We start from the raw sequence: 15069 nt of genomic DNA, 5'->3' as shown, positions 1-15069 counted from the left end.
ACATATAAAGAAACTGAAAATGTACAGTATCTTGAACATGCCTACCTAAAAAAAGTATTTATCATATGGATGTACTTCTATTTGCCAAAAGTTCTGGAGGGACCAACCTGTTTTAAAACAAAGTGTTATTATAGTTCTATAGTTATAGCTACACCTACTGATTGTATGGACAAGTTAATAAACTCCTGGTTTATAGTCACCAATCTCCTGTTTATTATTACTATTATGTTCCCGATTTGTTGGTTTTATTAAGGGAAATGTATATAGCATATATTTCTTCAGAAGAAGAAACCTCTAAGGTCCCACAAGCTTTTGTGACTCCACATTTTTTTCTTTGTTGGCCCAATAAGAAAAATGACCTTCAACTGAAGAATCTTTGGTCTATTTATGACCATTTAAGGATAAAAATGGTTCTCTTGTACAGGTTGACAAATGTATTATCCATACCCAGCATTTAGAGGGTGGCATTAATACCCTTCCAGGAGGTTATTGATAAGTTAGTAATTAGATAGAGGAAGACAATGTTAAAAATAACAGTCAATATTTTAACAGCTATTTTCCATGCAGGAAAACATTTTTGGCTCAAGACATTTTGTATTTTTAATATGCAATCCTTGGGGTCTATTTGAAAAAAATTCACTGTGTAATAATATTTTTTTTTCTTTTTTTTTCCTTAGAAAATGCAGTCTGATTTGATGAGCCATGAGATTTCTTTGGATGAAATGAAAAAACGAAACCAGGGTAAAGAAATGTCCAAAAAAGTCCTGACTCAGATTGACGTAGCTCAGGTAATGTGGTGTGTGTGTTTCAAGATCCAACCTACCTATTGGCCCTGCTGCATATGAGATTGAGATGAACTACCGTGTTTCCCCGAAAGTAAGACAGCGTCTTACTTTCTTTTTATCCCTAAAAGCCCCACTATGTCTTACTTTCGGGGTATGTCTTATATTGGGAAAAATTTTTCGAATTTAATGCTTTCCTACCTTTCCTTTCTTCTTTCAGCTTCTTTTCCTCCTCTTCGCCAGTTCTTGTCTCCTTCCGGGTCAGAGGGCACGGACAGCGGTGGGCGCGGCTTCAGTGTTGTGCGCCGGGATCTGACAAGAAACCCCGGCGCACAACAGCTGTTGCCGCGCAGATCACAAGGGAGCGGTATCGGAGGTCATTAACAGACCTCCGGCTCCCTTGAGTGATTTTAAGCCGGGTTGAACCCGGCTTAAAATCACTCAAGGGAGCCGGAGGTCTGTTAAAGACCTCCGATACCGCTCCCTTGCGAGCCTGCTCCTCCAGCGGCGGACATTACTGTCCGTCTCTGGAGGGGTGCCGGGTGCCGCAGGTTGGCACCCCCTGGAGTGTGGCGCCCTGTGCGGTCGCACACCCCAAAGGTCGGCCCTGCTCTAAGGGGCCGGCCTTAGGGGTCTGCGGCCGCACAGGGTTTAAATAAAAACATCGGGGTTTTTTTTCAACTTTATTTAACATCCTCCATGTTAAATAAAGTTAAAAAAACTTTATTTAACATCCTCCATGTTAAATAAAGTTTTTTTTAACTTTATTTAACATGGAGGATGTTAAATAAAGTTAAAAAAAAAACCCCGATGTTTTAATTTAAATCCTGTGCGGCCGCAGACACGTAAGGCCGGCCTTGGTGGGGACTTCCCGGCCCCTTAGAGTGGCGGACCCGGTCGCAGGTGCGGCGGGCCTAAGGGGCAGGCGCCCCTTATGCCCTGCGTTAATGCGGCCGTAGGCCGTAGGCAAATCCCCCGTGTTTCCCCGAAAGTAAGACATATGTCTTACTTTCGGGGTACGGCTTATATTAGCTGACCCCTCTGAAACTCCCGATACGTCTTACTATCGGGGGTGTCTTACTATCGGGGAAACACGGTAGGACATTTTTTAATCTCAGACACCAAGCATAAAGATAATGGACATGTGGGGCTTTATTCACATTGGCAGGAACATTTGAGGCAGTGCTGTAGTTTCATCTCCCAGACTTCGTTTTACATGATAAAGAGGCAACTCTAGTTTTTGCTCCAAGATCATTGTGGATTTCTCCATTATAGCACTATGCATTAGGTGCGACAATTAGCCAGGTATGAGCCTATATACTACATAGTAAGTACAGAGTCAAAATCACTACTCTCCTGCAAACTGCCTATAAACCTTATAGATGTGTTATTGGCCAAACAGATATACATGGAAGACTTTCATTTTATCAGATACATTAGTTTTGTTTTAGGTTAAGTTTATGATGATCATAATACCATTCAGCTGAAAACTATTTCTTATGAGCTCTCCTAGCACATGGCCCTAAACATTTTAAAATGCTAATTATATTTTGACATATTGACATAAACACCTGTAACTTATTACAAATATTCACTAATAATATTAGTAACAGAAAGCCGCATTGCTCAATTGGACATATTGTTCTAATGGAAACATTGTGATAGCTTAGAATGATTGTGATAACACAATTCACTTTTAGTTAATGTTCCTACTTTGAAGACTATCTTTAAATGTAGACATGTCTTGTAAGGACTATGAAGTTAATAACTATGTCAGCTACTAGACGTACAGTAAGCACATTATTATTTTACAGAAAAAACTTCAAGAGGTGTCTGCAAAATTTCGACTGTTCCAGAAGCCAGCAAATTTTGAACACCGTCTTAAAGAATCTAAAAGAATTCTAGATGAGGTGACATTTGAATTGCCTCTCTTGGGCATGAGGAACATTGAACAAGAGACACTTCAAACACAATTGGATCATTGTATGGTATGTTTTCCCCTGTATAATCATTGGAACTTGTGTATCTAATTAAACCATAATTAATCCTTTAATTAAAAAAATCGTCAATATTGAATAAAATGTTGTAAATGATGCTATGGAAGATGAACAAGCTATACAAATATTTGTTTCTCTGTAGAAGGGCAACAGTCAATATTACTTGTGTTAAGTAGGTTTTTGGTGCATGTGTTTTTCTTGTTGCAACTTGTGTATTTCTCAATTATTGTGGTTAATGAAGCAGAAGAAAATAAATGTGTATTTAATCTGTTTGTTTGTAAGGTCATCAAAGGGTCCAGTAAGCATAGCCAGGGGTAAATTATTCTAAGCGTTTAGGATGAAGATGAGTTTGAAAAGCCATTTAACTTTTTCTAGTAAGAATGATTTCCTCCTATATGTTTAATGATACACACTCATCAGTTTTAATTATAAATCAACATTAAATAATAATGTATATTATAGTGTTATTATTCTTTATATCCATTCTGCTCTGGTAGGAAAATTAGATTTTTATTGACAAGATACTTGGTAATTGCTTAATTTAAATATTCATACTTAACTTATTTCCAGTGTTGGTCACACTACAGTAGATAAATAAAGGTAATTAACATAAAACATTAGTGCACATGTGGTCTCAAGAACCACTACCATTCAGGAATAATAAAAGTAAAGAAAGAGAGGCTTATCGTTGATATTTATCGTATCATTTCCAAGATGTCATGAATTTTACAGGCTCCCAAAAAATGCAGATGCTATTACTGGGTTTTTTTGCCTTCCTCTGGATCAACACAGTAGGGACACAATATGTATATAGGTTGAACTTGATGGACTTTGGTCTTTTTTCAACCTTATGAACTATGTTACTATGTTACTGTAGATAAGGCCTCCAATAATTTTAGAGCAGTGTCGAAAGCATAGATCCCCTGTGACCTTTAAATATCATGTGCGCATATGTTCATTAAAAATAGACCGCCTTATAAAGGTAGCTTCAGCAGAGTTATAAAAAATATAATGTCACGTGTAGATGCTGCAGCATGTTCAGCTTTTTAAGTGCTTAATAAAGGTCAAAGGGTGACACTCTAGACTATTTGACTGTGATAATTAGCAAAAAGTAACCCAGATAATTGTTATCAACAGAAACTGTACAAGGTTTTGAGCGAAGTGAAATCAGAAGTGGAAACAGTTATAAAAACGGGCCGTCAAATAGTACAGAAACAGCAGACGGAGAACCCCAAAGATTTGGATGAAAGAATAACAGCGCTGAAACTGCAGTACAATGAACTAGGAGCAAAGGTACAGTACTATGTTGTGCAAGCACATAGATATCTCCTGTCAGTGTGTTCTATGTCACAAAGCGTCAAAAATGTTTATTGATGTATGGTTTCTCAAAGATAAAAGAAACACGTGCAATATTATTCTACCGAGAACAGCAATTGGATTAGAGTGTCATATATATATATATATATATATGTATAATAGAAAAGTTTGAAGACTTATCCCATTTGCTCCAGTAGGGAAGTCTTTAAATCCTGAACTGCTATTATGTCTTCAAGCGTTGATTGACAATATATGAGTTTTATGGTTATATATGTTCTGAAATCATTGGTTTGAATAAATGTAGCTATTAGGGTGTCTTGGCATATAAAGTGCTTCACCCTGGAGTACTACATGCCAGGCTCTGACGGATTACATTTATCAGAATGTTGATGATTTTGAAAAGCCAACACGCTACAGAAGATGAGGGTCTACTTCCATTTGTGCGACAGTGACCTGTCATGTAGTCACATATACATCTGATTGTAGCACCTGTGCGTGTGCACCCATTTAAAAGTTATTTGATTTTGCATCTCCTTTTTCTCTTTTCGGCAATATGTTCACATTTATTTTATGCAAGAGCAAACACAATCGTGGTTTAAGGAATTCATTTAACAGCATTCAGATCTGTCAAAAAGAGCAAATGGGCTATTATAGTCCCGATGAATCACTGATTAATTACTCCCTGTTTACTTTCGGTCAAAAATAAATTCACTGCCAAGTATATTCAGAAGAACATTTTAGATAAATCTTAAGTAAATTATTTGAATGGAAATAACAGTTGCCTAATGTAATTCAATTAGACTTGTTAGACATTTCTTCTTAATTCTCTAGGCTGAAAAACTTCAAAGGGATTTGTGCAATCATAATTTACCTATTTATCCGAAGGTAAAGGCTCAGAATATTTTACATTATGCCACTTCACTTAGTAGTATTTAAATAGAAATTTAGTATAAATCATAAAAGAAAGGCAGTATGTTTTTACACTATATTGAATTTAAACACCTGGTGTGTGTGTGTAAAGAGGCCATTTATGACTCAAACTGGACTGTAATACCCTCAAGAGTATAATCTTCACCGAGATGTATTCATTATTCCAAGGTCCAGTTATATCTTTTCTCGATTGGTTATAAAGGCTTCAGATATTCTTGACTCTTGCCAATGCTCCATACCCTTCTACATTATATGTGAAGCTATTCACATATGGAAAGGAGAAAAGCCCAAGAAGGCAGAAATACAAAAGAAAAGTTCACATACTCAAATAGAAGAAGAACAATAAACTTGATACTCAATAATACCTACACGTTTCTTTTCACACCACCACTCGGTTTATAAGGGATTACTTGTTTCCTAGCTGGCTTTAGTTTGCTTTAATCTACTACCTATAGTTTGTATTACCTTTTCATATGGTTTTTACCACTCGTTCCAGAAAATAAAATTCTGATGGAATTCATAATGCAATACCGTATTATTATAAGTCATTTTGCTTGTTTCATTGTTTTTGGTTTGATATAATTAAAAAAAGATCTGACCAACTGGTCATGGCAAGTTAAAGAAGCTGAAATATGTAGAAATCTGTCTCCACTAGCTATAAAGGGTCCCAGGTGCCAGAGGGAAATGCTAGAGGTCTCATCTCATCATTGTTGTAGGTATATAACACTTCTTCCTGGCCCCCCATAAAGTGTGCATTTGCATGAGAGTTGGCATACGTTCCCCTGCAAGATGGGTTGAGCTGGCCTTGTATGTTGCATACTTCAGTGAATGTTTTGAAATCCCCTGATTTCACTACTCATTATACAGTTGCTACCTAATACCTACACTTTAAAGCTCATTCAACTAAAATAATCATTTTTGTTTTGTGATACAGATTGGTCAACGGGAATATAAAATGTTAATGTTCATAAAACAAAAGATGTTGACATGTATTATGTTTTTTTTACCTGTCTGATCATTTATCACTTATTCAGACAACTTCCTGTCATGCTAAAGCCATTGGCTACGTTCAACCACATTACTTTCTGCCCCTATCTATATGTTGACCAATGGTTATCCTGACTGTGTTTTTGTCACGCGCGCCGCCGCCACGGCTCGCTCTCCGGCTGCTCACGCCGGCTCTCCTCCGTCCCACACGCGAGTTGCCGACGGGTTACGCGCGCCGCTGCGGCACTTACCTCGGCCGCACACGCTGAATCCCCCGACGTCGGCGTCTCCTCCTCCGGTCCTGCCGCGGTCACTCGGGAGGCTTGCAGTCCTGCTTCTTCGGGCACGCGCACCCGCTCACGCTCCAGGCGCGTGGCCGCGCGCACACGCAGGGAACACGACGGAAGTGCGCCATCTAGTGGTGGGACCAGCAAACGCACCTGATATCAATTTAGGGCGCGACACGCTCTACGGCGCGGCTGATGACGTGAGTGTTTCCTTTTTCTATATAAACCTCATTTGTTTGCCTTGTCTTTGCCCGTTCTAAGCATTATCTAGCGTTGGGTGTGCTATTTTCTCGTTCTACTTGATCTCTGCCTTGTGTTCCGACCTCTTGCCTGTTTAAACGACCACGATTCTTCTCTGCCTGCCTACGAACCCGGACCTGTTTACCGTTTTTGCACCTGATCTACCTGCCCTGACCTCGGATTGTTTTTTGACCTTGCTGCCTGCTGTTGCCCTCGACCTCGGACTGTGTTCTGGACTTTCTTTAGCTGTGCTTACCTGCATTGTTGGATCCCTCGTCTACCTGACCGTAACAGTTTTATACTGCTATGACCCTTGGCTACCTTGTCCAATTTTCTGTTGCACCTCCCATATACTGACCACTATATATCCTAACCATCAGCAGTCATACTCCCGAGTACTGCACATATATATACATCAATAAAATGCCAAAGCCTCGATAGCTGGTGGGTTTTGCCTTGGACATAAGCCCATGCCATCCTCAGACCTACTCAGCTGACAAAACCAATAACATTAGTGGATTTAATACTAACTCATTCACTTGAAAACAGGATTTTTGCAGTCATTTTTTACAAAATTTAGATTCTAAAACAGTGCAGTCCTTTCAAAGCAGACACTTGATATAAACATATATGAATAACAGGTTTGTATCTTAGAATACGGCAAGACTTCTGATATATTTACTTCTTTTTTGCTACGGAATTTGATGGCGCTATATAAAACAATAAATCATAATAAATAATAATAATTAATATACGCAAAATATATGGGGCTCATATGGCACGTTTCCTTGAAATATGTAAGTATATACCGTAGGCAGGTGATTGAAATTCAGGAATGTTAGTCTGATTAAAATTTAGCTGTAGGCTTGCCAGCAGGGTGTTTGTCCGTTACTTCTTCTACCTATGCCATTCTCAGTCTAGTGCGCATAAGATTCAGAAATGTCACAGCATACATTATTTTAATCTGTTTCATTGCCGTCTGCAAGACTCCCTGTGAATTTAGTATTAGTGTTAAGTCATTTTTATCTGCAACCAACAAAGGTCTTTTTCATGCTATGTGCCTTGATACTATAGCATTGTGCTATAAATCCAGAAATGTTCTTGGTAGGAGACCATAGGCTAATTTAAAAAGATGACTAGGGAGCAGTTCTTAATTAAGCTGCCAAAATGATTCAACCTTTTTATTTAATGCCATTTGAAATAAGACATCTTGCTTAATTTTGGTGTATAATGAACAGGAAAGAAACTCAAGAGGATGTTCAGTGCCCTCACGTTTTAGTGAGGGTGTAAAAGATTAGGTGGACATGCATCAAACATGTCCCATTACATACAGGGCCGGCCGAAGACTTAACGCCGCCTGGGGCGAAGTTTAAAATGCCGCCCCCCCCCCCGACGCCGGGGGGGGGGCGGCATTATCTACCCCCCCCACCGGTACTTACCCTTAAACAGTCCTGCGGCGAGTCTCCCTGTGATGCCACGGTGCCGGCTTGTAATGCTGAGCGCCGGAAAATCACGTCACTTCCGGCGCTCTGCATTACAAGCCGGCACCGAGACCGAACAGGGAAACTCGCCGCAGAAGAGAGAGAGAGGGGCGCCGGGCGGGTAAGCGAAAACCACTCGGTGCCCCTCTCTCTCTCCTCCAAAAAAAAAAGTGCCGCCCCTTCTGAAGTGCCGCCTGGGGCAATTGCCCCAGTCGGCTCCATGGTAGGGCCGGCCCTGATTACATATATATGTCTTACAGCCCAGGTTGCAAAATCTCAGCATATGGAAATGTAGTTATTCACAAATATAATTTATTTTATATTCAGTTAGGAGAGCAATTTCTCTGTGAACGCTTTTTCTTGTAGCGTATGCTAAAGCATTCTGAATAGAGAAAACTGATAAAGATGTCGAAGTAAAGATTGAGGACATGACTGATTTATTTTAGTTATTATGAAACATTTTACTTTTACACCATGATTATTATCTTTTCTTTATATAGCGCCAACAATTTACGCAGCGCTTCTTACAATACATATGTTCAAGGAGTATGACAAGATTAGAATTGACAGACTGAGACAAGCCGATCCATTAGGTGGAGAGAACCCTGCTCGTAAGCTCAGTTATATATTCCATAAACACATATCAGATCTGGTAAGGGGAATACGTACATCAATACTACAAAACTATTTGTCAGTTTGTGCTTTTCATATATATCACATATGATTAACGTTTGAAGAAGATACAATAATAGATTAGGTTGATTTGTAAATTAGTGCTGTCCAAGGAAGGTAGGAACAACCATAGAGTTGACCTAGGCGACCAAGCTTGTGGGAGGCAATGAGGGCATGAAGAAGGGGAGCACTGAAGACATAATTTGACCAGTGTGCTAAAAAAAACAAGGGGTGGCACTGTTCCTAAATATTGTGGTAGAAGATGAATCACAAAGCAACACTTTTATGGTGTAACCGGAGCTGGGGAATCAAATATATCTTCTTATCGCTGCTATGGGTTAGTTATATACTGCCAACAAGTCCTGCAGTGCTTCCATTATACATAATGACATTTATTTAAAGAGTTATATAAGGTGTGGACAACCATGCTTGCATTTGTATGTTATTTTATTAAGGTTGTCCTACTAAAGGGTCCACTTTATGTAAATATAAGCCATCATTAAATGATACATACATTAGAATACTTGTTCTGAATCTGAACCAGTGAGATAAAATGTAGGCCTAGTTAAAACCAATCTAAAGACCAAGTCAGTGTGAACCACCTCTATTTATAAGGCAAGAAATGGGGCCCATCTATATGTCTACCATTCAACGGCCATGTTTATTTTATCTGATTTTTTTTATCAACTACGGTGATTACTTGAGCTTTTCCTCTTGCATACTAGAATATGGTATAACATATATGTAATAACATCTACAATCACGCTCTGAGCAAAACATGTCAAATAACATATGCAGGGTTTTGCCTTAAATTCTACTGAACTCTTCTTTAGTCATGTAAAATAATGCCATGTATTTAAGTTAGATATCTTCAAATTAATTAGACTAAGGAACAAAAATCCATAGGTATTAATAAATTAATGATGCAAACTGCTGTGTAGCTGACAGTTTCTCTATAAAGATATCCCTACGTATCTGTGTATTACTTCTACCCAATGAAAATGAAAGTCCAATTTTAAAGTGCTTGATTTGAACCATGTACATTACCATTCTTTGATAACTACTTCTAACCTTGAGAGTACTTCCTAATGCTCACTTTCATAGAACACATTCTATAATTAACTTGTCATTTGCAAAAGTGAAATATTAACCACCTCTAGTGAGAGTCTTTGATGCATCATCCCAGCATGAGTCCCTCTCTTGCTTTTTTTCATCTTAACATTTACTGTCCATATCTCTTTCAATACTTGATTGGCAACTCTTGCTCCCCTCGCCAAAACCTTCATCATTTTCAGCCACGCATTAAATGAGACATGGCAGTTACAGCTTAGCAATTCCTGTAGAGACTCATGATCCTCAAAAATTTGATGATATTCAAAAAGAGTGCTATAGGTGTCACTAAATATTACTGCATCAAGGACTATGACACTCGTTAAATAGCAATTTATTTGTGTTGGTGTTATCAAAAGGAACCATAAACTCTTTTAAACAATGTATATATATTCAATAAGAGGCATACAACAGTGACCCTGCTTCATCGCTTGATTGAGATTTTACCCTCTGTTACTCCTTCTACTCAACAATAAGAGATTTTTTTTCTTTAATCATGGAAACGTAATTTATTTTATTATGTAGCAGTTTAATGGCTCTTTAATGTGCAAAATATAGCTTATAGACATACATTTATATTCTGTGTTGTAAATTAATATACCGCATGATCATTTTATTCATCATTATTGGAAACACTACACATAAAAGAAAAAAGATGTAGCCACTAAAATCCAAAAAATACCATATTTATAGGGATTTTTTTAAACGATCAGCAGTTCTACAGAGAATTTCAGTAACTTTTGTTAAAACGTCTCTTTTACATGGATCGATGTTTCCCCATATAGACCTGGATGTTACCTTCTCTTTCTTAATTGTCTAAGACAAATAGTGTATTATATATGGGGCAAAAACCAGGATAGAATAGAAAAAACATTCAAAAAGTTTAAAGATGAATATTGTATCCTCTGTTGTCGCACATGAAGTGTTTGGTGAAACTTAAGTAAAATATGAATTACATTATTGACAAATGCACTTTGCTAGAGAAGAACAAACACAATTTTTTAATGAGTTAAGGAGGTGTTAAGGCAATATTTTACATTTAGTGTAGCATAACTCTAAATCATGTTCTTGTATTGATTATATAATGTAGTTACTCTACATAGTATCGTAGTGTTCTTACAAAGTCTATGTGTTGCAGAATCAGTTACATTAACAATCCATTTTTATGTGCACTTGCATTCTAGTGAAGCAATATATTTAACTTCCTGTTGGATGTTGCACATCATGTCCTGGTAAAACCATTTTCTGGCTTTTAAGCAATTCTCTGGGTAATGAAACATATTTAGTGCAGTTGACGCAGTAGACGAGTAGAAGAATGCCAGGGGTTAAAATATAATGGTACGTTATATAAAGCAAGATGATGAAACATTCTGTCTGGATAGAGAACAACATTAAGAAATGCCACCTGAATGGGCTTGCGGACATTAGATCACAGTGACTTAAACCATCCATCTTCCATATTAAATACTCAGACAAAGAGGCGCAAACACAATAGAAAGCTTCCAGATAGATATTAATCTCTGGTTTGAGTTTAAACCATAATAGAAATTCCCTGTCCGGATGCTAAATGATACAGGGCAAAGTGAATGGAAGAGATGAAGCATTGCTGCTAATTAGGGTGGATGGTTTGGGTTTCACAATGGGGAGTAATTGCTGCTCTGTGTTGCTTGGCCATCTGGTATTCAAATGATTAAGATTATTAAAGTTTAAAGTTGTGCAAACTGGTGCAATGCATAACAAGCAGAGCAGGATAGTGTACAGGATAAAGAGAATTGTTTCTGAATACTAAACACGAAGTAAATGGAATATGTTGCTAACCAGACCAGTATACCGTTCCTTACACTATTACTGTGGGCTTTTTAGACTTTGGTTCTCAACAGCTGACTTCTTTCAATTATATCTTTGTTTTATTATCTTTGTAGCATTATAAACATGAGTATTAACATTTGCTAGTCAATAACATGAATAATTAGGAAAGCATCAATAATGTTAAGGTGAAAATTAACCTTTGTGTAAACTTACTAATATGTTTTTTTGTATGTTATTACTTATTTATGGGGTTTAAAGTTTACAGTATAATGGTAGGTCCAATAAAGTGCTGCCATGCAATAAGAACAGTAGTAATATAGACATTTTCATCAGGGTACATCAGTAATGAATGTGTTGCCGCGTACAGCTTATAGTCTTAGATATATATATTTTTTAGGGATTTATGATCAAGCAAAATCATGCATTTTCCTCTAGTGTATACTGAACCCAATGGCTTTCCATCTGTGGTTCCTTGTTTAGGAAATGTAAATATATATATACATATACATATATATATATATATATAGTTTTTTGGTTTTTTTTCAAGTTCATTAATTTGATAAACATTTGCAAAAGAGTTTTCCCAAAATATTAGAAAATACTACACATTCTCATGAATTACAAACTACTCTAAAGCACACAGATGATCCAGGAAATTAGACAGGTACATTGTAAACTCAAGTATGACATTTTGTTTTATGACAAATGAGCTCATTTTGCCCTCTTTGCACAAAGTTGGCTATGCAAGATAGATAGGGGATTAGGTGTAGTAATGAGAGTGCTTTGAGACAGGACATTGATTGCTGGCCTTTTATTTCTGTTATGTTTGATTTCATGGAGGTATTTTACTAAATTATTCCTTACAGGGTGAAATTGACTGTTCAGTAAGATTTTGAGGTTCATTTCTACTTTAATGCTTGTAAAAAAAAAAAAAAAAAATAAAAAAAAAAAAAAAAGGTATTGCATATATTCAGTGCTCCATCTACGCAGTGTACATAGCAAGGAAGCAAAAAAGAAAAAACTATGGTCGTTGAGTTAAAAATCCTTAGGTGTCAATTCTTAGTTATAGAAATGACTGTAAGTTATTTTTAATCTTAGTTTTGAAAAATGTTTCCCCTCCTTCACATGTTCAAGCAAGAATCCAATTTTTTGCTTTGATGGTTAGGGTTAGATATACTGCAATACCATTGAAACTATCCACTTCTGTTCCTATATACACGGATCATTAGGGCATCTTTCTATCCCGTGCAGTCTTTTATGGTACCTTTGTGCGACTGGCACATTTTGACTAACTAGTGGTTCTGCCGAAAGTATTTTAATATTGTTCCCTATGTATGCCCTTAGCAATGTCCTCTCATTTGTGCAGTAGTAATCACCCCGACATAAATTGCTTTCCTCTGGGGCAATTTATGCTAATAAATGTAATTTTCTATGTACTCTTTTAGGTATAAAGAAAACATTTTCAGTCAATGACGGTATGCTCAATTGGACTGAATCACAACTTCATATAGATGTATTGTATGACAATCATTTCATAGAGCAATTTAAGACAAAAATAATTACATTATAGAAAATCCATTAGTGACATTCGTTGACCTTAGCTATCTGAATCAATAAATGCATTAACGTGACGGATTTCTTGCTGTTGTGAAGCAAATATTATCCGTGTATCATGGCTTCAAAAGAAAACAATGAAATTCTATGGGGATCAAAATGTGTTTTGTGTTAGTCGCTTGCTCGTTTTGGGAAATTTGATATTAAAATTGCTCCTAACCGGGAAAGTACTGTACTGAAGAAAACATGTCACTTTTTTCTTTTTATTCCAATAAACCTCCTTTATCTGTAGACCTAGAGGCTGCCATTGTTGTCAGTCATGTGATATATTAGAGGACTTTCCCTGCACAAACACCTCAGTGAGCTGATTCTTTCCTCCATAAACTTTCATTTGTCAGCATTTCCACCTGAGTGCTTAACACTGAGCCATTCTATTTTACCACAGGCGGTATAATACAGAGTTTGGGTGTTTGTCTAGTCGATTAGACTAAAATAAAAGAGCTAAAACATTTACAAGTGCGTAAATATACAACCACCTAAAAATATTGTTTATTATGTAAACACTAGAAACGTTTTAAAAAAACCCATTTTTAATGTCGAACTTTGGTGAGAGTTGCCTTTTAACGTTCCCTATAGGAGCCAACAAGTGTTCTAATTGACCATTTAGTAAAAAAAAAACATTGGCATAGCTCTAATCGGAAAAATTCTTATTGGGTATTTATGTACATATGACATGGAACATTGCTGCTGAAAATAGTTACTATATAGAAATAGAATTAGTTACTTTTAAATTATACATTGTCAGCAGAATTCTTAAGGAGTGGGTACCACAAATTGGCTAAAATTCTTATTACTGATATTTTATGGTATGCTTATTACAACATATATGCTGCTTTTATTCTTATGTAATAAACTAAGGTGGAACAAGTTTGGACAGGTGTCCAACTATATAGTCCAAAAAATGTCTCTGTGTCTTCATGGTCATGCAATGACTTGCACCCTCAGATACGGTCACAGTGCTGAGTCGCACATTTGTTGAGGGTTATGATGGCTTTATTGATTAACGAATGAGCTGAGACACTGAATGAGCTTAACTAACACTCACCAACATCTGATTGTGCAAGAGACAACCAGATTTCTCCTGCAACAAAGGGCGGCAATGTCCTTGACACTGCAAACCTTGGTGGAATGAAATGTTCTTTTACTATATTCTCTACCCTGTGTAGTCTATGATGACTCATTCAAGAAACAAAAACTGCATGGAAAGTATAAAAAAAACGCTCTTGTATAAATATGGAAAGGATATCTCTACAAGTGACCGCAAGAACGTATGACAAGGCACTTTAAGCTGTAGGTGGCAGCCTTTGAATTGTTCTGGATTGATACAGTCTGTTCAACTGAAAACCTAAAACTTGTACTTTGATGTTCTGGAAGTTAAAGAGTGCAATGTATACCTTTGCAAAATGCTGCAAAATACAAGATAAATAATTGATAAGTGGATTTTGCAAATCTTGAATAGTGTAGGAAGTAAACACTTAAAACTTTGTGATTGCATTCAATAAAATGTCTCTGTGGACAAATTAAGAAATCATGGGATTATAGTAAACAAACTGTGGTGATGTCGCAGAGATCATAATAATGCCCCTTTTGCATCACTTTTAAAGTAATACTGATGTTTTTAACATGAAATTAGCTCTAATGAGAATATACCAGACCAAAACAATACCTTTTTTTTATTTTGCATTTTACAAAACATATTTGTAAATTACAGTTGTGATTGCATTGTTTCTTTTCTTCTTTTTTTCTTTAAACGCACACATTTTTCAAATTTTATTTTATTGTCTCTTTTCCTTTTTTGATGATGTGATGGCAGTAAAGTCAAGCTAACACATTCAAAATGGAT

General features: G+C 36.8%; 1 protein-coding gene across 1 annotated transcript in view; it reads left to right on the top strand.

Annotated features, from left to right (window-relative positions):
• LOC149289279 (dystrophin-like) overlaps window positions 1–15069 on the top strand; it is an 874963-nt gene that overhangs the window by 355548 nt on the left and 504346 nt on the right. The window contains 3 exon segments of the mRNA XM_089490922.1: window positions 678–788; window positions 2597–2770; window positions 3917–4072. Coding sequence (XP_089347048.1) covers window positions 678–788; window positions 2597–2770; window positions 3917–4072 — 441 coding nt within the window.

The sequence above is a fragment of the Sceloporus occidentalis genome, unplaced genomic scaffold (genome assembly GCF_023333645.1).
Source record: "Sceloporus occidentalis isolate IW3139 unplaced genomic scaffold, rSceOcc1.0.p SCAF_47, whole genome shotgun sequence".
Taxonomy (NCBI): domain Eukaryota; kingdom Metazoa; phylum Chordata; class Lepidosauria; order Squamata; family Phrynosomatidae; genus Sceloporus; species Sceloporus occidentalis.
This window is presented reverse-complemented; position numbering and strand designations above follow the sequence as displayed.